General features: G+C 40.4%; 1 protein-coding gene across 1 annotated transcript in view; it reads left to right on the top strand.

Moving 5' to 3' along the window:
- The window catches only part of cadps2 (Ca++-dependent secretion activator 2), a 244423-nt gene that overhangs the window by 150262 nt on the left and 67277 nt on the right, over positions 1–26884 (top strand). The window contains 2 exon segments of the mRNA XM_038705806.1: positions 8144–8280; positions 22733–22920. Of these exon segments, the coding sequence (XP_038561734.1) occupies positions 8144–8280; positions 22733–22920 (325 nt within the window).

Raw genomic sequence — 26884 nt, 5'->3', positions numbered from 1 at the left:
CAGACAAAACACACACGAGGGAAGAAAGGAGGGTTGAAATGAAAGAAAGGAATAAAGGGAAGAGAGAAAAAACTAAATGGGAGACTCTCCTTTCTTCAGAAAAACATAGTTGTCATATCATTCATCCCCCTTTTTGTATCTCTTCCGATCACTCAGTCTGCCCGTCTTCCCATTTTGATTTCTTCCCTCCACCCAATGTTTCTTCTTTTTGTCCATGCTTCCCTTTCTGCCACTTGTCCCCATCTGTGTCCTCCGCCTATCAATCTTTATTCATCTCTTTTCCCCTTCTTTCTTCTAGTATTCAGTATTTTCTTTCCTATTTTAGTTTTTTCCCTGTTCTTCCCTCCTTCCCCTCATGTACCCATCTTAAAGGGGCCCTGTGGTGTTTTCTTGTAAACACAGTTATGTTTACATTCAGTGTTTGTGTATCCTTGAGGTTTGACAAGCATGTTTAATGCATTTGATTTCAGTGAACACTTGTGGGGTCAACCGCTTATCCTGCGTACAGGGTCGTGGGGGGTTGGAGCCAATCCCAGCATACCTTGGGGCAAAAGGCGGGGTACACCCTGGATAGGTCGCCAATGCATCCAGGTCCACACATAGACAAACAACCTAAGGACAATTATGGAGACACCAATTAACCTAACCTGCATGTCTTTGGACGTTGGGAGGAAGCCGGAGCAGCCGAGGAGAACATGCAAACTCCACACAGAAAAGGCCGGGGCAACCGGGGTTTGAACCCACAACCTTACCTTGTGTACAACCACTGCTCCACCACGCTGCCCCCTTATAATCCTATATCTTAAATGTTTCTTTTGTCCTGTTTTTCTGAATTTTCTTTTTACTTCCCCTTTATGCGTCTTTTATTTCTTCCAAACTTCTGTTGTATTTCCTCTTTCCTTCCACACATGCACATTTCTTTTTTAACTTCACCTACAAATCATTTCATTATCTGTGAGAGGAGGATGGCGTCTGCTTGCTGGCGGGCCAAGCATTGTGCTATGAAGAGCTTCATACTGAGAGCTGATTATGGCAGTATTTGTGTAATTTGGTGTGGCGGCGGCCGGTACTCGCCGGCGCTCGTTAGCATTTAATGAAACAGATTGAAGCGTTAATGGCGAGAGGTGGTGACACGCTGTTAGCAGGAGGAAATAGAAGGTGTCCCTGAAATAGCTCTTAACTGGGTCCTAAGTGCAGCTTGGTGTGTGTGTATGTGTGTTTGTTTGTAATGGGCTTGACAGAAAGTCGTTATCGCGTTAAAACGATCGTGTCGGTGAACCTGCATATTCGTTTGTGCTCACCCTGCAGGCGTTTGTCATAAAAATGAAATGCGGAGGTTAAAAGACACTAATCATTGCATGTGAACACACTGATGAGCAAGCATACAAGCTCATAGACGCAAAGGTGGGATATTTAACATAAATGATATCATACTTCTCCCGTCTTGACTTCATGGAAGGAGCTAGGTTATCAAATCACAAATGAGCTATTCTTCTTGTCTGATGAACAGGTGAGATAATGAGCCTCATGCATAAATGTTTTCTTATTTTTCTCTTAAATTTGTTCTTGCACAAAGCAATAAAAGGAAAATAAGAAAATCCTGCATGGGATTTATGAAACGTGCACTGACAGCCAAATTGATGAATTGGTTTGATCTTGTGTGTGAGCCAGGCAATTTGCAAGTACTATAGGGAAACGCCCCAGTAAACCCATATAAGGGCAGCAAACCAGCGAGAACCAACAAGCTACATTTGACAGGTAATGTTAACCTCACACAAAACAAGAAAAGAAAGACAAGACAGCAAAAAAAAAAAAGTCTCTTCTGCAGAGTTAGAAACTTTACTTTTCTTAAGTTTTGTGAAACATCTCGTGAGTGTGATCAACAGTGCTGTTGTGCAAATTTACAATCCCAAAAGACTAGTTCGTGTGCATTTGGTACATTTTCCCCCGTGTATTACGCTGTGAGTTTGACTTGGGTGGAAGAACTAGTGACTGTGGTCAGATGCTTCATCTCGATGTTTCATTTCAAACTGGTTGCCGACCAGACCTGGTGCCAGTAGCAGCAGTGGTGTCAGATATTATCAGCCAGTGTGTGAGAGCAAACAATGACGCTGTTTACACGTGGAAGTCATGTTAGAGACGTACATATACCAGTCCCACACTGACTGTTATTGTTGTCTAATGCTGAATTGATCCTGCTCTGTAAACCCTCAGCTTCTGTTTTAAGGGATTTGCTCTTCCTCTTGTTTACCAGCTGATGTCCAACAATGCTCTAATACTACAGCAGGTTTTTATTTACAAGAAGAAACCATCATTCTTGTTGTAGACACACAAACATGTGCTCATGTACGTCTAAATAACCAGCGATTGTGCTTTAATACATTTTAATAGTGGTAAGTTTTAGTAACGGGTCAATTCAAACACAGATGAAAAGAGCGTGATCTGAGAAGTTGTGAGGCACAACTTAAAAGTCATATCATACTATTGGCTTTAATGTTCATGACACACCAGTATAATAATATGCAGAATAACTTAACCGGAGAGACAACTTTTCCGTTCTTTAATCCACTAGTGGGGTAAAAATGTCAAGTTTGTCTTGTGCATGATGTCAATGGAAAGGTCGTGTTCATACCTAAATCCCAAGGGACAGTCTATGTACTGTGGTCAGCTTTTACCACAATGTGCTGGATGTTTTAAGCCTCAGTTGTGATAGAAGCCAACATTAACATTCGCTTTAAAGCAAAACTAACAGTAGTATGTCAAAGAGCAACTTATAAGCAGTTGAAAATCTTGTATTAGTGGACCTCCAAAAAAATAAGTGGGTCAGTACACCGTGACATTAATGTTGGGTGTGTTTACTGGTGCAACTGACCAGACCAATCAGCTATGATGGGTGAAACAGACTTCAATCCTTCAACCAGGGAGAGGGCAGTGAAGCCCTGTTTTTTTTAGCCTGATGGTAAGATATTCTTTAATATGTTTGTTTTATATTTTAATTTGTTTCCTCAATGATGTTTTCAGGTTAGAAGATGTTACTTAAGGAATAAAAGAAAGCTGAAAAAGCTACAGCGGAAGAAAAAGCTGATTATTGAGTAAAGACCTGAGACATGAGCAAAAAGAAGGGAGAAAAAAAACGTGATTTTAACAAAACGAGGCCTTTTATATTGATGTAGTTTCAGGAGACGTTTTACTGGTGCATGAGCAAATTTCAGCAGCTTGTCTTTGTGACATTCTATGCTCTGAAGTGAAAAAGTGCGAGCTTGCTAACGAAACTCCATGAGACATCATTTCCTGTTTGCCCCCCCCACCACCCACCCTTGCTCGTTCACTGCAGCCTGTACTTCACATAAACAAGACTCAAATGGACCAGCATTCAAAGGACCCACAAACAAAGTCTAAACTAGTAGAAATCATCTGAGGCTAGGTTTGGCCCTGGCCTTTGATCTGAAATCCACTTAAATCACGCAGAATGTGACTTCTGTCCTCAGTTTGAACAGATGGGCCTGTTAGGGGTCGAGACTCACCCCTGAAGTTGTTTTTCGGGGATGTTTACACCTGTCAGTTGTGTTTTTGAAGAAGCAGGTGGTCAGTTTGACAACAAGGACAATCCTGAGGAGAGACGTCCAAACTGTCCGTTTGTTTTAACCTCCCCGGGGTTTCAGCGGCGCCCTCAAATGCAGCAGAATAGCTGGTGATGCTTCGCTCAAACTTTTCACCGAGTTGAGATTGTTTGTACTCTGCGTTATGAGAAGGCTCGCTCAGCCAGACTGAGACTGATGGGCTTGTCTGTCTGCATCTTCATCTTTACTCACCCTGACATCATCTCCGTCGCCGCCACCACGCTCCGACAGGCAGATCAAGTCACATCTCTCAGCCCGGCGCACCTGAAACTAAAACTGAAACGCTCTCCGTACTCCTCCTCCTCCTTCTCTTCCTCTGCATCAATAACCTGCCATCAGCGGGCGCCACCACCTCTCAGAGCAGGATGTCACATAGATGTGACTGTTGCCGTGACGATACCAGTGGAGCCCAGACAAGATGGGTATGGAGAGATCAAGCGCAGAAACCTACCCCCACCCTCCCACCTCATCACACACAAACCCCTCAACACTCACCCAAACATCCTCACACATGCTGAATACGTGATACCAAGATAAAGACATGAAAGTTACATTTTATATTTTAGTACTATAGCAATTTAGCAGGGCTTTTCTATAACAGCTGACTCAACGTGGACAGTTTAAAAAAAAAAAGAGAAAAAAAAAGGATCAGAATCGATGCAGCAGAATCAGAGATATTTTTCTTTCTAGTCAAAACCTAACTCGACTGCGGACAGTTCAGTCAGAGATGCTGGTGTCTTATGCCAGTAGCGGCTCTGGCCTGCAGCAGTGATGATGAGCAGCAGGATACAGAGGTCTGGTGAGCTCACTTCTTACAAACACAGATTTGTTTCATTTTCAAGTCTTCAGCCCCAACCGACTCTGTCCTTAAGTGTCGTCACTTGAGGACATTTATCAGACTTCACACAGCTCCCTCTGGAGATACTAAAGGCTGTACACTTGGTTTTTTGTTTTTTACATATGCAGTAGTACTCTTGGAAAACTTGGATGTGAAAAATTGGTGCAGTTCCTCTTTAAGACGTGGGTACGCACATTATGATTGTTTGGCAAATAGCAGATTAATTTTGGTGTCCCTGATCTGTTGAGTCTGGTTTATTGGTGTTTAACAGTACACTTTGGTATGGTGCACTTACTTTTCCATTTTCGATTGAAGGCCATGAGAGGTGGTTGCAAGCTCTGAAGAAAGGTATTCTGGTAAACTATTTTAAACATGTTTAATTTTTACAACTTTAATCATCACTGTTGACACACATAGCAGGAGAAATAATTTTTGTTTGAAAACACAAGTGAGGCTTATGAGGTTTGAGATCAGAGGTCTGATAAAGTTCTGCTCTCCTCCAGCTCTCTCTGTAAAGTTTATAGTACCCGTTGTCCTTGTCTCTCCATCCAGCATCTCATCTGAATTCGTTGGTCGGCTTTGGGTAAAACATAAATGCCTGTCTTTTCTCCCTGCTTCGAAACAGCTTTCCGACAGGATGTTGGATCAGTTAGCTTATTTAGCTTGCCGCATAACAGAGAAGGAGGTGTGCCTATAGTTACCCATAACACTCTACTCTGCGTAGCTCAGCAGAGATGTTTAAATCCGTTTTTTGTAGGACTACATTTCCAGTTTAAAGTTAAAACCCTTAGAATTTTCAGGGCATCAAATCCCATTTTTGTTCTTGATTATAGTCAGTGCCTTGAAAAATTACCTTTAAACTGTTTGTAAAATACAAAGTGAAGAAACCTGCAGACAGTCTGGGCCAAACACACCATCCATGCCAGGAGCAGTGACATCCATCCATATTTTGTCACACACTCTCATTCACACACACAACCCCCCTTTAACACCCCCCTCCTTGCAGATAATAGCTGAAAGTTGGACTTGACACGGATCAACATCACTCCTCTGCTGTCTGTCCCCCAATCAATACTCCCCCTCCTCCCCCCTCCTCTTATTATCAACACTAATCTATATCTCTTTGTCTCGTTTTCTTTAGAGTCGCTCCTTTCACTCCCTGTCTTTTCTCCAAATTACATTAAGGACAATCCCGTGTTTTGGATGTAACAAATGTAAAATGACCTACATCGGAATTGGACAGAGGGAAAGCAGGCCACAGGAGCCAAAGGGCAGCCAGAGTCAGAAGAAAAGAAGACGGGAAGAAAAGGAGAGGAGCGTCGATTGGAAGTTGATTGTGGAGATTTCACTTTTGCTGTCTTTTTTTTTTTTTTGTCTTTCAGACAAAAGCGACAAAGACGGGAGGGAGGCGGGGGGGATGAAACACAAATGTTTGAGAGTCCTTGCAGGCTTCTGTGCGTCTACACAAAAACAAAATGGCAGCGTTAATAAAAAGCGATCACTAATGCTCGTCTCGGACACGAAGCCGCGGGCGTCGCAGGCGTTGAAACAGCGCTGGCATTCTTCAGCGAGGCTTGGTCTTTTGTGGGGCCATGTGTCACACTCAGAAACTTCCCATCCCGAAATGTACTCCCCTGATAAAGGCAGAATGGAGAGTGTTAGGCTTTTCATTTGGCTGGGCCATTGACAGGAAAGCCTGAAAGGACTGGAAATGAACCCAGATTTGCTCAGGCTGGGACGCCCTGCGCCTCTTCTGCTTCTTTTATTTTTCCTTTTTTCTGTTGATTCTTTCGTCGCTGACCTAAAGCCTCGTTATCTTCGGCTGCTCCAGGCGCTGCACGGCCAAGCTCCAACAACAGCTCACAGTATCTGTACTACTGTGTAAAAGTACCTAAACCCAATACCGAAGGTTTTTATATTGATGAAAATTCTTTGAAAAAGTGAATATTTTTGTGAGTAGTAAAGATATATATATGATTTACGTCTTCAGTAGGAACCACGTGGCATGAAGCTGAGAGCCACAAAACAGGAGGGAAGTCAGAAAGACGAAAAATATAGAATAGGTGCGCGCCCGGTTTGCGTTTGTTCGAGAACCTTTGTTGCATGTAATTCACCATTTATTTCTCCTCATGTCATTTCTCGGCTGTTAATAATAAATAAATAAAAATTCATTTAAAGGAGTTTGCTCAGGTGCAACCACATGACATAGTGATGGCACAGGTCACATAATGACACCTGAGCGAACTGCATTTTGCTACTAAAGACTAATGACATGTGGTTGAAAGTTAAAACATCTGGGAAGTTGACTGTGATTGTTCTGATACAAATGCTGTTCCCAAAAGTCAAGAATGGACCTCCATGCTCAAATCATATTGTTTTTGGATTCATAAACAGAAGAATAATTAACAATTCAATCAACCAATTTACTTTATTGTACCACAACTAGTAAAGTAAAACCACCACACTTTGCTCTGGTTTCGCCTTTCAAGATGTGAAGAAATATCTCTCTTTATATTCATGTGGACACGAAGCCTGATCTCTCGCTGCAGTTGATCAGCGATGTGTTGTCGTTTGTCCTCTTCCTGGCTGGTTTTCGACTCTGTGAGTCACTTCCAGTGTTTTCCTCACATGTCGTCCATTTTGGCGAATGTTTTGTGTCAGCTGAGAGTACTGACAGCTTCACAGAGATTCTGTAGCCAACCGAGGTGGGAACTATTAGCCACAGCACTGAGAACTGACACTGCCAATGTAGTGTTGTCTGTGTTTCTGTGTGTGTGTGTGTGTGTTTGCACTTCACTGCTGAGCATGAAGAGAGGCATGAATGACTGTGAATCTGAACACATTTATATATCACCTCTTTAGCTGTCGGGATCATGCAAATATATTTGTGCAGTCATTCATTCACCAGTTCACTATGACACTGAGGTTACTGTTTTCTTGGCCGTTCTTTCTCGTTCCCTTTTGCCTCGTCTTTCTACTAACACTGCCTAACGTAAACACAACTCTGGTTAGGTTATACGTTACATATCATCAAACATAGGAACTCTTCTCTTGATGGAGGCACTATAGTTTAAACATTTTTACATTTCACAAATTACTAAAATCCACCATACTATGCTACAGCTGTCTTTCACCAAAATAAACAAGTTCATCACTCTGATTTAATCAAAAGCGGCAGTAAAACCTTCAGCTGCTCTAGTTTGGTAAAACAGTAGTTTCTAAAAGTTTGGGTGTGTGATGTCCACAACTGTTTGACAGTTATCCTAAAATATAGAAATTTCTGCATTCCATTAAAAGGCCTTATTGCATTATATAAAGCCTTTAATTTGAAGATGAAGTATCCTGTCCTGTATGTAGTGAGACGGAGAGTGAAAGGATAGGCTCACCTTTTTTCAAGTCTGTCTTAGACATGCACATATGTATATTTAGACATACCCTCCGAAAGTGATTTTAGTGTAAGTGACGGAGGACGGGAGGAACAGTTACAGTGACCAACAACACTTTAGACGTTCAAATGGGAATGTGAGTGTTTAAAAACAGACTTGAAAAAATGTGAACCTGTCACCTCAGGTCAAGGTGGTGGATGAGTGTTGCTTAGTTTTACCCATTACACAAAACTATAATGTATGGGGAAAAAAATAATTTTAAAACACCTTTCACACACTTTTCTATGTTTCCTGTTCAGGTCTGGATCCATCTCAGCGTCAGGGGGTGGAGGAGTTGATCTCTGCACCTCCGTGTCGCTTTGACCACGCCGCCCTGTTCACCATTTTACAGAAGAACACTCTGCAGCACCGCATGAACGACTCCTTCTCCTGCCTGGTACGTTAACACAAACGCATCATCTGACACACTCTCGGCTTTTGTCTTGATGTCCATCTTCGTTTTTTTAAAGAGCTCATTGATTCTCCGCTACCCCTCAGAGATCTGCTGTCCACCAAACCGGGTGGCACTACAGACTTTGTTAATGACATTTGAGTTTCTGAAGGCGATGGTCTCTTTCTTTTTTTTTTTCCTCCATAATACAATAATTTTTTGTTCTTTTTAAAGAAGTGTGAAATATAAGCTGCATCACTTTCCTGTACACTAGGAAGGAACTACCAGAGAACAAATCAAAGAACTTTTTTGAAGTATGTCAGGGATGTTTACAGCACTCTTCTGCTAAAGTGGAACAGATGGCTATATTTATAAATTTGCAGTTTTCAAATTACCTTTTTCTTGTTACAGTTTTAATTAAAATGTTCAGTCATAATCAAAAAGTGTTAAGAAGCAGAGATTTGCAGCTTGTAGCAAAAGAGGAGGAGGATGAGAAGGTCACATACAGATGGTGTTTTTTCTTAAGCTAGTGAGTAACTCTGAATGCCGGCATCCACTGGCATGGAGTTCCTCGAAAAGCTGGAGACTGGTTTTCCCAGACATAAAATAAACCATCATCAGACAAATCACAGATTTAACAATATTCAGCATTTTTTTGTGAATCGTATGAAAAATGTTGGACTAATTGGGGGAAAAAAAATATGCAGGTCAGCATATGGCCCACAATTAATAAATTCATCTATTAATCGATCAACAGAAAGTTATTAAGCAACAATCTTGATAATTCATCGGTAAAGTATCTTTTAAGCAAAAATGAAAAGAATTCCCTGGTTCCAGCTTCTCAAATGTGATTTTTTATTTTTTTTTGCTAGTTGCTTAGTCTTTAAAGATAGTAAACTGAATTGGGCTTTGTGCCTAAATGCTCATTCAGTATCAATAATTAGCAGATGAATTAATAGTGACAATAATTAATGACATGGTTGAAATAAATTATAGATGAGTCAGAGCAGAATGTAAAGACGCTCCTGAAGAAAACTTTTCAGCAGACAGTTTGATGATTTCAGAGAACCAGAGTGCGCTCTCGCTCTCTCTCTCTCTCTCTCTCCCCCCTCCCTCTGCGTGTTAAGCCTGGGGGGCTCTCTCACACTGATTGAGGGGATAAATGCTCAAATCAATACTTTCCAAATAGGAACATGACCCTCATTGACGACTGCTGGGCAGACTCAATGGAGGGGCTAAGAAAGGTGGGGGAAGCCTAAATGTGTGGGTGTGTCTGTGTGAGCTTTCAATAGAGTTTGTCCTTCTGTTCACACTACATAGAGTGGATAAATCTAAAAATACCAGCCTTGATTTTAGTGTGGTCAAGGAAAATGGAGAGAACAAAGGAGAATAGAGATTTTGGAAAACAACAGCATATGTCTGCTGATGTCATAAAATTGTATTGATGAATTTTTGTCAGATGGCTTTGTGCTTTTAAAAATTTGATTGACGTCTCAGTGGCACACAGGATAAGTTTGCCTTCAGGGCTTTCTGGCTGAAAGGCTTTGTGGCTTTCCTTTTTCCGTAACTTAACCAAGTAGTGCCTAAGCCTAATCAAGAAGTAAGGCTTCCTGACAGAAAGCCTTCAGAACAAACATCTCCCATGTGTGTCTCAGTGCAGCCGCCAGGAGTTACTGTTCCAATCATTCATGAGCCAAGATTTCTGTTTGACAACAGAAACATAAAATAATTAAGTATGGTAAGTCATGCAAATTAATTGAAAGACTTGAGACTTGAAAACAGAGTCCTCAAAAATAAAAATACATAAAAGGAACCTTCACTAGCAACACAAAGGACTCGAGTATGTAAGCAGTATTAACAAAGTGTTTAAATGTCATGCCATTTTAATAGTAAGCGTTCTTGACAGACTTGCACCTGACTTGCAATTTAGTTACGAAGATTTGCCTTGAACCAGCGGAGTGCCATTTACGTCACATGACACAGCATTTAAAATTATGACTCGTGGTTCTAATGAATTTGCTTTTCATTTGTAATTAGTTTTTTAACTTCATCCATTTTAATATAGGTATAGTCTAAAGATTAATCCACTCTAGCAGCATTTTGAAGCATTTCTAGAGTGTTTTTGTTGGCTCTTGCTCAAGAGGTAAAGAAGGTCACCCACTGCCATCAGTGAATGTGTGTGAACGGGGTGAATGTGACATGTAGAGTAAAGCCCCTTTGAGTGGCCGGAAGACCAGAAAGGCGAATAATATAAGAACAGTCCATTTACCATTTAAAGAGCTAAGTATTTATATTCATTTCAGTCAGCTTGGTTAAGAACAGATACTCTGTCTGCTGAAAGGACAGCTCTGACTGAGAACTATTACCCAATAATGAAGGTTGGAGCCACTCTCAATAACAAAAAAGGATGCTTCAGTGCGCAAACGCCGACGCACCATGTCTGATGTAAATTTGGATTGTCAAGGCAATTCAAACTACTTTACATTGGACAAAATAAACATAATATTTAGAGGCAAACAGAAAAGTTTGAAGCGCTAATTTAAAAGAACCAAGAGTTGGAGCAGATCTCAAGTTTTCTGGGAGTTTGTTCCAGATATGTGGTGCAAAAAAACTGAACGCCATTTAGTTTTGACTCTTGGGACAGTAAGCTGACCTGATCCCAGACCGTGCTTTATAAACCAACAGTGGTATTTTAAAATCAATTATTTTGACTAACAGGAAGCCAGTGTAAAGACCTGAGAATTGGAGTGATCCACTTTCCTGGTCTTAGGGAGGACTGAATCAGCTGGAGCTGTCTGGTTGACCTGTAAATACTGAGGGATGACAAGTTCTTTTTTTTGTTTGTTTTTGTTTTAACAAAATATTGGCACTTTTTTTAATTCACTTACTCAGTGCTTGTATGGGACCATAGTCAACTGGTGATATTGTTATAAATCTGCGGTCGCATGCATACTTGGGGTAAGACGTGTAGAGGTTGGGAAAAAAAGAGGCCTGAAAATGGAGCCGTGGGGAACTCGACATGTCAGATCTGTAATTACAACACAAAGAAGTCTTTCAAGTAGGAATCAAACCAGTTTGTGCCAGAAGTCCCACCCAGGTTTCCAGTCTGTCTAGTAATATGTCATTGTCAAATGCAGCAACCGAATCCAATTAACCAAGACTGAAACTTGTTGACTGTCGGTGTTTTAAGTGGATGTCATTAAAGAAAGTAACAAGAACAGTTCATGCTGTGGTGTGGTTGAAATCCTTACTGGAAAATATCAAAACTATTGTTTAGGGCCAAGAAGGTGTTAAGCTTTTGAAAAACAGCCTTTTCGGTTTAAGCCAATGAACATATACCAGTGTTTTTGCGTATTTTAACCCATTTGATATGTAAAATATTCTGCTTTCCTTATTCAGTTTGAATTTTCTCATTTTCCGTGCAGCTATATTTTTCAATTTATGTCAGTACACTGTGAAAATTCCCATGCAGAGTGTTTTACTGCACTTTAAATCAGTTTAAGTACGGATCAATTTGAGTCTGTAGCAGTTTACCACTTTATTAGGTACACCTTGCTAGTACCAGGTTGGATCCCCTTTTGTTTCATAGCTGCTTTAATTCTTCGTGGCATACTTTCAACAAGGTGTTGTTGAAATTGTTGATGCAAATCTCCCATTCCACCACATCCCAAAGGTACTCTATTGGATTGAGATCTGGTGACTGTGGAGGCCGTTGGAGTTTAGTGAACTCAATGTCACGTTTAAGTCCAGTTTGACATGATTTGAGCTTTGTGACATGGTGCATTATCCTGCTGGAAGTAGCCATCAGAAGATGGGTACACTGTGGTCATAAAGATAGACATGGTCAGCGACAATACTCAGGTAGGCTGTCGCATTTAAACGATGCTCAGTTGGTACTAAGGGGCCCAAAGTGTGCCAAGCAGATATCCCCCACACCATTAGACCACCACAAGCAGCCTGAACACTTGATCCAAGGCAGGATGGATCCATGCTTTCGTGTTGTTTACGCCAAATTCTGACCCTACCATCTGAATCTTGCAGCTGAAAATGAGACTCATTAGACCAGGCAACGTTTTTCCAATCTTCTATTGTCCAATTTTGGTGAGCCTGTGCGAATTGTAGCCTCAGTTTCCTGTTGAAGGAAAAAAGATGTGGCACCCGGTGTGGTCTTCTGCTGCTGTAGCCCATCTGCTTTAAGGTTCGACATGTTTTGCCTTCAGAGATGGTGTTCTGCATACCTTGGTTGTAACGAGTGGTTATTTGAGTTAAGCTGATGATACACAGAGCAACTTCTAGAGCAATGGTACAGGGCAACGTTGCCGTCAATGGTAATGAGTAAAAATTACTACCGTAATTGTTGTCATGTGATTGGCAGATTAGCTCTTTGTGTGAACAGTCCTAGTGAAGTGGCCATTGAGTATATATGAGTATGTGTACGTGTGCTGGAGGCTTATGGTTGGTAGTAAATGGGATAAATAAAATGGGCTAAAATGTGCGAACGTACAGTCATGGTCCAGTTTGGCTAAAATAGTCCTGTATAATAGAATGTAGACCATCATCAGACACTAAAACTCTCTAGTTAGTCTAGTCTACTTATAATTGCTTATGTATTAATGTATATTGTCTGCTATGTGGCAGAAGGGAGTTAGAAAACTCAATTTCACTCTATAACTTATTGTGACAAATAAATCTACCTGCCTGTCCAGTGAAACACAAACTTGGACAGATCTTGAGGAGTCATCTCATCCTGACAGGTGCTGCGTATTTTCGTCTTTTAAAAGCAGCAGAGTGAGGAGATGTTCACCAGAGTGACATCTGTGCTGCTTTCATTTCTCTACCTGCCTCACCAGGATTCCTTCCAGCTCTGCAATTAGACCGATCCATTCACACCGCCCCTCCAGCTCCCACTCCTCAGCCTTTTGTGAAAACTCGAGGGCTTTGTGTTCCAGCCTGAGCCTTTTTTCACCAGACACTCTGAGAAAAGGCCAGTGCCTCGGCGTGGGGGACATCTGTTGAGAAGTGGCTTGGATTCATGTCATAGACGGGGTCATATTTTATTCACAAAGAGTTGAACCCAACAACAACAACAGTAATTAGGCAGAAATTTGGTTTGTAGCTGGGGCCCAGAGTCCTGCTAAAGGGATCAGTGTAGTTCCCACTCATGACTGAAGGCTTAAATCATCAAGTGAAGCTGCTTGTGGAGCGAGTTCTGACACAACTTCATCCACACTAGGGAAAGGAAATTCTTGAATGAGCTTAATCCAAAACTAAAATACTGTATTACTTCAAGTAATTGTCACCTAAATGTAAAAAAATAGAAAGGCAGAAAAGCCGTCTCCAAATTTTACAACACGGACGTTTAATTACCCAAAAGACAACATTATGACCCAGAATGAATTCTGCCTCATATGTTATTTAGACCAACAGCCCTCGGTTTAAAATGCAAGGAGCTGCTTTCAGGTGGGTTGATTAAATATGATCCAGGAATTCAAGTTTGAGTATCGCAATCCTTGAGTTTGAAGGAAACACTGCACAGAGGTTAATTATACTATGATACAGGATTTTACAATTCTGGAAAGTTATCAGAGTGACATTGTTTTATTTTTATTTTTTTCACCACCTCCATGATTGGTAAACAGTAGCTTTATGTGTTCATGTTACAAAGTAATTTAATGGGAACGTGTGCTTGCAGGTGTTTGAATAGCCAACTTACTTTGTTGGGTGCAACATTTGTTAAATGTCAGGCCACGTTAAACTGTGGTCTGATTGAAATGAATTAGGAGACAGCATTTTTTCATGCAGTGCTGATGTCCGTCTAAACACAGCGTTTGTTTACCTATAAATTGCTGTCTTCTTCTCACGTAGGAAACATTACATTAGTCAAAGCAATTCAACATAACAGTTTTCTTTGTCATCATTATGTCATTTCTCTTCAGCACATGGCTCATTGTGTTTATTCCTCTTTTACAAAGTTCACTTGATTTGATTGATTGACAGATTTTTGGCCTATTGGGTGCACGACATATAACACAACATTGATGAAATTGTACTGGCTAACATGTTCTTGCCCTACACTTGCCTTCCACATCCAGCAAACACAGATTAATTATGATCATGCTATAGATGTTGTATTTGAATCCACCCGAGGATTGCAAGTCCAATACACACTCCTTTTAGCTCTGATTTGTTCTCCTCCAAATCCTGAGAAAAATATCTGTTGTTTTATTTTCTAGATGTTTCACTTTCGTCATCAGCTAGTCTCTAGTCTCATTGCAACTGTATTTTGTCACAACTGAGTGAACTATTCAGACTTCAGAAAATATTCTAAACGTCTTCATTTTAGACATATTTCTTTAAAACATAATTGGTAACTGTGGAAACTTCGGGATCTCTACAAGAACTCCAAAATAAACCTAAAAGGATTTGAGACAACTTTGTTTCTTGTCTCCACCTTTAGTTTTGGCGGTCGAGGACGCGCAACTCTACCATTTATAGACTCTTTTATAATTACTCAGATCTATGCATCCACACAGTTCAGCCTCCCACACCTTTAAGTTGAAGCTTCCCAGTGATTCAGTTAAATTTGTGCTAATTAGAGGAATCTGCAGAAGAAGAGTGTCTCCAGATTGTATTTCAATGTTCAAATGGAGAGATGAACCGCTGACCTTGAGGAAAACAGCTAAATGTTCTGACAGATCTACCAGTATTTGTTTATCATCTACTCTTGATTAGTGCAGTGACTGTTTTTAAGCATCTGTGAAAATAACATCACTCTGCTGCTCAGCAGGATAAACATCAACTTTTTTAGCAGGTAGCAGGCAGTGGTGCCTGAGAGTTGAGACCGCAGAGAATAGACTTTTGAGGAGAATACTGATATTGATATTTTAGAGTTTAAACATGATCTTATAACAGTGAGCGTTACATTTGAAAGTGTAAAAATAAACATGTCAGTGCTCTCTGGTGGACTCCAGTCCCCTCCAAAAGTATTGGAGTGGTAAGGCAAATTCTTTGTTTTTGTAGTTCACTGAAGATATTTGGGTTTAAGATCAAAACATGAGTTTGAGACAAGAGTTCACAATTTCAGCTTTTATTTCCTGGTATTCACATCTAGATGTGTTAAACAACTCAGAACAAACCACCGTTTGTATCAAACCACAGCTTCTTAAGTGAGAAAAAGTAATGGAACAAACAATCAAAAAGTAAATAATATATAATATTTGGTGGCGTAACCCTTGCTTGCAATAACTGACCACCAAGCTGTTGCCTTTCTTCATTTGTGATGCTATTCCAGGCTTTTACCGCAGCTTCTTTCAGTTCTTGTTTGTTTCGGGGTGTTTCTCCCTTCAGTCTCCTCTTAAGGAGGTGAAATGCAGCTCTGTTGGGTTCAGGTCAGCTGATTGACTTGGCCAGTCTAAAACCTTCCACTTTTTCCTCTGATCAAGTCCTTTGTTTTGTTGGCAGTATGTTTTGGGTCATTGTCCTGCTGCATGATAAACTTCCTCCCCATTAGTTTCAATGCATTTCTCCATAATCTGGCAGACAAAATGTTTCTGTCCACTTCTGAATTCATTCTGCTGCGACCATCATCAGTTACATCATCAATAAATATTAATGAGCCTGTTCCAGAAGCAGCCATGCTCTGGTCGATTTTCCTTCTTTGCTCAGCTTGACAGTGGCTTGCTTTTCTCCCACTGACAGCTCTCTGGTCTTCATGTTGGTTTATCCTCTTTAACAGGAAATGCAGTCTTTATAGGTTTGAACCAAGGATGAAAACAATCGACCTAAAAGGCAACACCTGGGCAACAAGAAACATCTGTCAGTAACATGTTCCAGTAGTTTTGCTCACTTGAAAAATGGGTGGGTTCAAACAAAACCCAAATGTCTTCAGTGAACAACAAAAACAAAGGTATTTGCCTTACTGTAATACTTTTGGAGGGGACTGTACCTGACTGGTAAAACGAACTTAAAGGTTCAGTATGTAATATTTCTGAGGGTTTATTGACAGAAATGCAATATGAGATCCATAACTATGTTTTAAGTGATGTATAAAGACCTTATATAATGAACCGTCATGTTTTTATTACCTTAGAATGAGACACTTATATCTACATAACCACAGGTTATGCGCTACAGAGCGCGTTTCGTCACTGCGTTCTTCTTCTACTCCTGGTAGAATTCAGGCACTGCAGACACTCATCACTACGTTGAATACGTGTGTTAGGAGAAGTAGTAGTAATAATTTACAACAGGAGTCTGCAAATAAGTTTTGCATTGGAGCAAAATTTTCAACGATTAGGTGATAGTTAGATAATATTGACTTCTATCAACATGGTGATTGGTTAGCTCAGTCTACAAATCAAGCCAGAAATCTTTGTGTGGTCATGGACTCGGACCTGAATTTGAGGAGCCATATTAACACAATTACAAAGTCAGCCTACTATCACCTGAAGAATATATCAAGGATTAAAGGATTTATGTCTCAGCAGGACCTGGAAAAGCTTATCCATGCATTTATCTTCAGTCGACTCGACTACTGTCACAGTGTCCTTACAGAGCTCCCTAAGAAATCCATCAGACAGCTGCAGCTGATTCAGAACGCTGCTGCTCGAGTCCTCACTAAGACCAAAAAGTTGGATCACATCACTCCAGTACTGAGGTCTTTACATTGGCTTCCAATATGTCAAATAATTGATTTCAAAATCCTGCTGTTAGTTTATAAAGCACTAAATGGTTTAGGGCCAAAATACATTTCTGATCTTCTGCTTCGTTACGAACCATCCAGACCTCTCAGGTCTTCTGGGATCAAGTCTGCTTTCTGTCCCCAGAGTCAAAACTAAACAAGGAGAAGCAGCGTTCAGTTATTATGCTCCGTATATCTGGAACAAACTCCCAGATAACTGCAGGTCTGCTGAAACTGTCAGTTCTTTTAAATTAAGACTGAAGACTTTTCTTTTTACCATTGCTTTTAATTTAATATTTAAGATATTTCTTTTTATTGATAACTTACACTGCACTGTAACTTTTACTGTGCTGTTTTCTTTTTCTTTGTTTTTAGCTTTTTATCATGGCTTTTATCCATTTAACTCTTTTAACCCTGATTGTAACACTGCTTTGCTTTTAAACTTTTACATATTTCCCTGTTGCTTTTATGTTTTATGTAATTAAAACATTATGTAATTACCTTGTTGTTAAATTGTGCTAAACAGATAAACTTGTCTTGCCTCGCCTCAGTCGGTAAAGTACAGGTCCCATACCCTGTAGATTGTGACTTAAACAGCTTCTTTTTTTTCTCTCTCTCTTCAACAAATTGATTCTGCAGCGACTGTTTCTCACCTTACAGCATTTGCTGCAGTGTTTGTGTTTCGGTGTTTGATCCGAAGTCATCAACCTACGGACGCCTTATCATTTCTCTGTATCTCCAGGCAGAGAACATTTAGGGGAATCACGTTTTCTGACAGCTCTTTCAGAGGTGTGTCAAGTAGGCAGCAGAGTATTTTAATGTCATTCAGAATTTTTCAAAGTAAAAGCTCAGATGAACTCCAACTACAGCATTAAAGTAGACAAAACCACTACAGAGGAAGTGATTAAATGAGTAACTGCTGTTGCCATGACCGAGATCTATTTCAGCACCGCTATCAAAGCATTTATTTATTTATATTTTTTGCCGCTATCAAAGCACCGTAATCTGGCAGCGGACCAGATATTATTGTTGGCGGGCAGTTTTGGCGAGGGTCCATAATCACAGAGAGAATTAATGTGTTTCACTAGTCAATATTTGTATAAACTTTATCTATTATGTGGTTTATAAAGGAGTGTGGTGCAGAAACAGTGACAATGTACTGTCAAGAGTATGTGTAATTCATACTCTTGGCTTACATTTTCCATATTATCAGTCAGTGGCCAAGTCACATTATAAACGGTTTTACTGAATAATTAAGTAAATATAATTTATTTATAAATATACCTGGCTGTTATACTGGCTACTCTCTGCTGTCTCAGAAGAGACACCTTTTGTGCTGTGTCAGCCACCGTAGCTGTCCTACGCTCTTTGAAAGGGTAGGGGGCAGTGGTAGACTGGAAAGTTGGTTGTAATTTGCAACCTTACCCACTAGATGCCACTAAATCTTACACACTGAACCTTTAAGCAACAATTAAAATGACTTTGTTGTGTTTTATTTAGGACTGTTGTTGCCAGTCTCAGGATGGGTTTTTCATAGAAGTTGACATATTGTCCCGCTATGAAGCCCTGCTAATTATCTAGCTGCTGAAAATCAAGTATCAACCCCTGGGATGGTTGTTAAGACATAACTGTCAGTAGTGTCTCCAGCTGGAACCATGTTTTCTGCTGATGTGTTAAAAACTGTCAACTTTTTTTTGTAAAGGTAAGGCTAGCCTAGTATATAGCTGGACTTTGTTTATACTCAATGTAGTGTGCATGAGGGTCACTCACCAAAAGTAATGTCACCCCACTCCTTGCACATAGACTCCGCAAGTTGCAACTGGGCGTGGTTGTGCACATCCAAATATTTGAGACTAGGCACCCACTGTGTTTTTAAATGCTTGAAATTGTTTACAGGATACTCAACCTTTGTTTCATTAGAAAACATTTCTTGATCTCAGCACTTGACTTCTTCCTTTACAGGAATTGTATAAACAAAAAAAGAATGTCTATTAATAGATAAGTTAACAATTAATTGCAGTTCTTGGCATTGCAGAACTGTACCGGGGGTGTTTCAGAAAATACTGCAACAGATATTACGTTGAGCTTAAACACATATGTACACGCTCGTAGTTCATCTGTAGATATCCGCGGAAACAAAGCTTGTTTACACCTATTTATTTTGATACAATGGCCAGTGGGGAAACTCCAACACTTAGCCGGCCAATGGTGTAACTTCATCACTCACTCACCAAATCAGGGACAGACACTTGCATTTATTGGGCTGGCTCTGCTTTGCTGTGGTCCAGCCAAAAACCTGACAGTTAAAATCATTCAATAAACAATACTCTCTCAACCTCCTGTCAGGCATCTGTAGTCAAGTAAAGAGTGACAAGCCAAGGTGTTCATTGCTTCGGAGCCACACGCTGCTTTCACTTTTTTGGGTCGTGTCATTCCTCAGAGGGAGGTGGTGGACGCTGGCGCTCTGACACAGAGACGTGCAGCCGTGGCTGATGGAGCTAATGAGGCAGTCGGCTCGTTAGCCGCTAATTGAGCGGTCAGCGCCAAGACTGGAGTTCGCCATCTGTTTGTCACAGAAGAACATCTTGTCGCTTCACGCCCGTCGACAGGCCCCTCTCTTTCTCTGTGGTGTGATATTAATAGCTCGAGCTCACAGACGGACAGTAAAATGAAGAAAGAAACTGGAGAAAAACGACAAACAAACTGAAGACTGTAGGGAAGGGGGCAGAGGGGGGAGGAGGTGGAGACACTAAAAGGCCTGCAGAGGAGGAATCTGCCAGGTCCAGTTAACCCCTACAGGAAGCAGCATGTCAGCGAGAGTCTAAATAAAACTGTTGTCTAATATCAAGTCCTTAAATGATCTTTGATACAGTTAAACATACAGATATCATTTCTCAGAGACATAAAACTGTTTTCTCATTTGTCAAATGATGAAATTGGTTTTGACAGTTCCACTTTCTTTGGTAAGCAAAATGACTTGAAAACATAAAAAAAAAAGACGCAGTCCTGGGAGGATTTCACTCCAACCACCATCAGATCATTGTACACACACTTTAGCTTTTTTACATAACCAAAATCCTAATCCCTGATCATAGCCATCCCATAATTCCACTGTATGCATATTATAAACATTTTAAAAACATTATGCAGGGTTTTGACAAACTTTCAAATGTCAATGTTCTTGTGTTTCAATAGAAAAAATGGAAACGCCAGTTATTCAAGAACAGCCTTCTCATTTTTATCTGCTGTTACCATCAGTCACTTAAGAATATCAGCAACAAACCGAATCATTATTATTATTTGATTTTATAAGTTTGGTCAAAACTTCACCCTGTAAATTAATTTGCAAATTTGTTACCTTTTATTTATTATCTGATTAATTTAAATTTGAAAAATGATCTGTAAGTTTGATTTACAAAAACACTGAGATAAGCAGCAGATAATAGCAGAGATGCTATTATTTCTTAGTTCAAAATAGAATTGACATGTTTCATGCCAGAGTGATCTTCAGTAAGTGATCTGACAAGTTTTATAATACCGTATAGTCCGTTTAATATTTAAAATTATGAGTCAGCAGTGTGGATAGGACCGTTTTTAAATTGGAAATGGGAAAACCCAAACGCAACACCCAAAACTGGCTGCACAGAAAATCAAAACAGGATGATTAGAATAAAGAGGAACCTTTACTTTATAACTCAATATGCTCAAACGTGTCAATCAGATATCTAGAATGTAAACATCTCTCATTTTTCATCTTTTAAATGCAGATAATCTACCACAGAAACAAACTCCTCTGAAGATAAAATGAAACCGTTTATTTGGGGCTTATCTTCTCTGACGCCAGGCGGAAAGTAGCAGGCAGGAGGAATCGTGTGTGTGTGTGGCGTCGGCTCGGTGGAGGTGCTAATTTGTTAATGTTCCTTCCGTGAGGAATCTTAATTAGCGTTGTAAGTTTCATGCCTAATTTAGTGATTATGTGCAGGATGAATGAACTAATGAACATCTCAGGATGTTCCAAGTCATTCCACACCTTTCTCGGGTTTTTTTTTACTCTAGCAGAGAATTAATAGTTGAAAGGTTAACCTTTACACTTCTGTGTTTTAATTGTGGTAAGTATTGAGGATTTTTATTGAGTTAGTGGAGCCAAAAGGTGACCGATGTTGGTTTGAGCCTGTTTATTTCTCCCATGGTAACAGGAAGCTGTGAGGGAGGAGTCTTTGGTTATCTTTCAGGACGATTGTTCAGCTGTCTGTGGAGTTTGTAACGAACTGCTGTTCACATTCACAGGTGTGTTTATGTGCATACTATCATGTGTTTTGTCCTCAACAACAGGGCTTTTTTCACGGCAGACATTTTGACTTGCCACGGGAGGAAAATCACAGGTTTTTAACGATGGCCTTTTTCTATTCAAGTATCCAAGTTCAAGTGTGACTTGAGAGCCAGCATGCTCAACACAAGGACGCTGAAACCAAACCAGCTAAATCAATTCAGCCATTATTAATTTTATTATTTACACCTGCGCTTCTCCTTCTGTGACATGTTTAAATGTCTTTTGTGAAACAACTTACACTTGTAACACAGTCCAATACTCCAAAGCAAAATATCACAACAACTACTGGTCAAATTGTGAAATTTCTTGCTCCTCAGAGGAAGACCTCTTCTTGAGTTTAATAAACCCATGACCTCTCCTCTGGCTGCTACGTCCAAAGTTGTTCTCTTTTAGGGGAGCTGCTTGGTGACCACTAAAGTTTGACTATGTACACTTTGAAGCTGGGTATTACTGGTCCCCATTGTTGAATGGAATTGATGATGCATGAAACTGTATACTTTCAGCTTTCTCCATTCTTTCTTTTCTCTTCAAACCCTATGAAAAAATATATCTGTGTGGTGCTTCATGGCTCAAGGGTTACGACGCAAAACGTGATCCGCATGCCCATTATTAGAATCTGGCCGGTGACCTTTGTTGCATGTCTCCCTCATTTCATGTCGTCTTTTAACTACAAATATCTAAGAGGCGGATTATGTGGCGGACTTTGATACATCTGCTCTAAATCTTTAGTTTTTTGCATCCAGCACTTTCATATTGGGGCTGTAATGAAGACTGCAGCCTGTTGATGAAATATTGTGAGCCAGGTTCAGAAGTTTCTGAGACTGATGAAGACTTAATATAGCATGGTTTATTGAGCCCGACTGAGGAGATACACTGCCAGAATACAACACGTGAACACGTCAAATGCCTACACCAAATCTGAAGGATAACATTTTTTGGTCCGTTTTATGTTTCTGTCGTCACCCTAGTTCCTGTAGGTTGTCCCTCTTAAGTCATATTTAGCAGGCCTTAACCTAGAACAACAAATCTATCTGATGTTTAGACTCTATTGCTACATCATTGTAGCATGTAGCTACATGTCCATGAGTTGTACTCTAATCTGTGCAGTCGGTGAGTTATTGTAAACAGTCTTGTAAGACTCAACATTGCCAGATTCCCAAAAGAACACTGATTTATGCTAGCATGACGCCTAAACTACTGTCTCTACCTTATCAGTCTTCTCCCTAACAAGGACAGTTACATGTGAGAAATAACTAGAGCTGGAAGGTTAGAGAACACTTGTGGGGTCAGCTAATGACTCTAAGCTAGACCCGTCTTACCTTTCCCTTTAACATCGATTAAGACCCCTAAGAATATTCTATAACGCAGCCTCTGGGGCACGCTAGTCAGACTTCAGACTGCTTTTATTGATACATATAATGTGACAGGTCTGTGTGTTTTGTCTTCAGGGTTGGTTCAGTCCTGGTCAGGTGTTTGTCCTGGATGAGTACTGCGCTCGGTACGGTGTCCGAGGCTGCCACCGTCACCTGAGCTACCTGAAGGATCTGATGGATTATTCAGAGAACAGTGTTGTGGTCGACCCAACACTTCTGCACTATAGCTATGCCTTCTGCGCCTCCCACGTCCATGGAAACAGGTACCCGCCAAAACTGACTCATTTAAACTGGTCTCAGGAATCATGTGGGAGCTCATGATAACGATAGCCATGGTGCACGGCAAATTTTCTGTCCATCTTTGCAGAGATCCTTCCAGTAAGTCCCAGTATCACAGCTTGGTCTTGCTTTAAATTGAACCTTCGCTGGCATTGTTTCAACATGATACCTTTAGAATAATAGCTTCAGAATAAAATACTATGTTGAGATTTACAGAATAAAGAGGGTCGAGTTCTCTTCAGTTTACCTAATCATTTGTAACATAACTTTTTGAAAATGAACAATGTGTGGAATTACTTTATGTATATAGCAACAGATATCTTAGAACAGCTCTGTGAGCAGACTGTAATTTGACCTTTACATTTATTCTGTATATTTTCACTGAGCACAGATGCTCTTTTTCAGCCACACAGAGGCTGGATCCAAATGTCCAAACTTCCACACACTTACAGACTCTATTTGTGGCACATAATCATAAAGTCTGGACTGCCGAGTGCTGTCCAAAACCATATTTCATCAAGTTGAAGCAAGGGGCCATAAGTGCACTTACTGCAGACTTCCAGAGAGTCCACTCCGGGTGCAGATTTCACCAGACTTTGTTTGGAAGATCACCAAAAACTGATAGCAATGTGGGTGTGATTTAGTTTTATAACATAAATTTGCTGTATGTCTAATTTCAATATTTTAATAAATAAACTTAATTTATGTTATGTTTATTTTATGTTTTTTTTGTGACAAAAATGCAGTTGAAAGCTATGGAGCTAAAAGCTAGTAAGTGGTTTTGTCAAATTACTTTTTCCAAGGATAAAAATGAACTCCCACACTCAGAGACTTGGCATACAGTAAATTGCCAATGTAAATTTTATTTCAGATCTGTTCGGATAAATGCTCAGACGTGGATGCCAGGTTCAAGAGCTCGGCATTGAATGTATTCATAGCAACGAGTGAGGATTTGAAATCCCGTCTCATAGCACATTTTATCCCTCACTGACTGACCGTGAACATTTCAGATGCTTGTCACCGAACACTTTCCAAGGATATCTTCATATCCAATGTCCATCATAGGGAAAAATAGAATTTGCCTGAGAATCATCAAATTTTAAAATTTGTCTTTAGTATCAGTGTAATCAAGGGAAAGTTGTCTAAACATTCATGGTTACACTGCAAAAGCTCAACATAATATTAATGGTGCCAATTTGCCAAAAAGTAAGAAAATATAGGCTAAGAAAATGGAGCTCAAGTTGTCAAGATCTGATGACTGGAGAGGCAGCAAAGTTGTCTGGATTTGTGGTGTTTATCGTGGTGGTCAGTAACCACATTGTTGTCTTTGACAAAAAGAAACCAACTTTAAGTGTCAGTAGGAAATGAAAGATGAGCAAGAAGCTCCAGTGTTAAAATAGTATTGTTGAAGTATTTTTGACCCACCGATCCAACCCGACCCAACTCCTACCTTTTTGGACTTTTCCCTCTTTTGCACGTGATGGAAAAGAGTCATAATGTCCCACGACTGCTGTATGGCTTTGTCATTTGAACGTGAACAGATATTGATTTTGGGCATTTGCTTGAACAACTGTTTTTCTTGAGTCTCTAAAGGGTGAGCAGCTTTGGTCACTAGTAAACTGTCCAGATATGAGCAGCAGCAGTGTCTTTTAGCCACTTGTTGGCATCAGCGTTGCTCCGGCAGTTTAGTTCTCCACTTCACTCCCAACAGCCCCTGCTTGCTTCACTCCCTGGTAGTTACTGATATCTGTGCTTTTTCTCTTTGTCGACTCATTTAGTCAATTAGAACGCGTAATGATTAGCTTCTCCAGCAAATCGCCAGATATACTGGGGGAGGAGAGGGGTTACTGGAATTGGCTTTTTGTCAGTTGGAGCTCTAATTTGAATAATTGATGCCCATTCAGGCCTCATGGAGCTGCCTGAGTGGGTGTGGATGGGAAAAAGTGGTTTAGGATGGCTGGCAGGCTCGGAGGTGAAAAAAAAAAACTTAATTACAGAACTCAAGTTTTCCCTGGAGGGCTGCTCGAAGAGACGAAACTACGTTGGGAGGCAGAGGGGACAAAGACAGACGCCACAGAATGATCAACAGGAGAGTACTTGACTAATACTTCAAGGCAGTATATTTAGACTGTGCTTTTCTTAAGATATGTAAAAGCCTCCCACAGATGATGTCAGATTTTCAAGGTTTGTTGACTTTTAACCATTTGTGGTCTACAGTAAGATCAGTTTAGTTATTTAGTCATTGTCAATTTTTATGTACTATAATACCTAAAGCAGGCTTTTACCCATAATTCATGGCAACGTTCTTTTTCTTACAGCACACTTTCTCCACAGTCTAGTCAGAGTTTAAAAATGATTTTTGGTTTTCTTTGAATGATGAAATAGATTATCCGTCTTTTTATTCAAATTCCTATCTTCACTTCTGATCACTATGCTTCAGTGCTTTTTCAGCTCCTTTTTTATGTTTTATGAATTATCAGTTATTCTGAAGAATCTGATGTTTTTTATTCACAATGACACACTTTTACTGTCCCATTTATTCATACCCCTGTTTATTCTGGTTGCAGCTACATCATGTTTCCTAGTGAAGTGTTTTCTGTTCTTCAGCAGACATATTTTAATATTGTTAAGAGTTCTTTAACCTGTTTAACCAACATTGTTAAAATTTTACAGCAGATTGAAAGAAGCATTGTAGCGCATTTCTGTCTGTACTTTACTGGTTGTGAAAATTAGCAGAAGGAAAACTGTAGAATTCCCTTTCCTGCTTCGCAGATTTTGTCAGACTTACAAATCAAAGCTATCCACCCATTTTCTTATGTGGTCAGGTCACCATGGCGGCAAGATAAGCAAGGAAGTCCAGATGTCAGTCCTCCCAAGATACATTTTCCGGCTCCTCCTAAGGGATCCCGAGACGTTAGCAAGCCATATGAGATGTATAATCTCTCCAGCATTCTTTGGATCTACCTCAGGGTCTCCTACCAGTTGGACGTGCCCGGAAAACCTCCAAGGGAAGGCACATACTTATCAGATGCCACCTCAACTGGCTCCTTTCAATGCGAAGGAGCAGTGGCTGTACTCTGAACTCCCTCCAAATGTTTAACCTATTTCTAATTGTGAGCCCACCCACTAAGGAGAAAACTAACTATAAAATAAACCACTTATATCCACAATCTCATTCCTTCTGTCACTAGTTCATGATCATAAGTGAGGGTTGGAAGCCAGATGGACTGGTAAACTAAAAGCTTTTCCTTCCGGTCGAGCTCGCTCATCACCACAACGGTACAGTACAATCCCTTCATTACTGCTGACGCTGCAAACAATTCGCCTGTTGATTTTACCCTCGCTTGTCACGGTCTGATGAAGCCAACAGAGCCACATCATCTGCGAAGAGCAGAGTCCCAATACTGAGCTCCCCAAACCAAACCCTCTTCTCCCGGCGGCGGCGGCACCTTGAGATCCTATCCATGAAAATCTTGGTGTAAAAGAGAGAAGAGCGAAGTACTAGAGACCTGATTGTTTAAACCAATTCACTCAAGATGGTTTATTCAGATTCTAAAAAAATGCATCTGTCACTCCAAACTGCAAAATCTTTACTCTTCCTAAGTATAGCTAGGTCAGTCTGTGGAAGTATTCACTTATAGTGCCTGGACCCTGTGATAATGGCAGCTGAAGTGACACTGAAATTACAATGTAATGTAAGCGAAAGTGTTTTAAATTGCATCTGGGTTTATCTGGACTTGAGACACACGTGAGAATGTGGCTATTAAGGCCTGCTGTGTTAATCATTAAGTATTTAGGGCTGTAGGATTTAATGTAACAACTCAAGCTGAGCAGGTGAAGGAGCTGTGACACGTTGATTCATCTTGTGCTGGTCTGAGGAGACGGGTGCGTTTGAACTTGGATCAGGGTTAAAGGAGCATTACCAGAGCCAGAGGGGTTCGGTCGCCT

This window comes from Micropterus salmoides, unplaced genomic scaffold, assembly GCF_014851395.1.
Source record: "Micropterus salmoides isolate LMB-PRFRI ecotype aquatic unplaced genomic scaffold, ASM1485139v1 Ms_hic_scaffold_8, whole genome shotgun sequence".
Classification (NCBI taxonomy): domain Eukaryota; kingdom Metazoa; phylum Chordata; class Actinopteri; order Centrarchiformes; family Centrarchidae; genus Micropterus; species Micropterus salmoides.
Note: the sequence above shows the minus strand (reverse complement) of the source record. Positions and strands in the feature narration are given on the sequence as shown.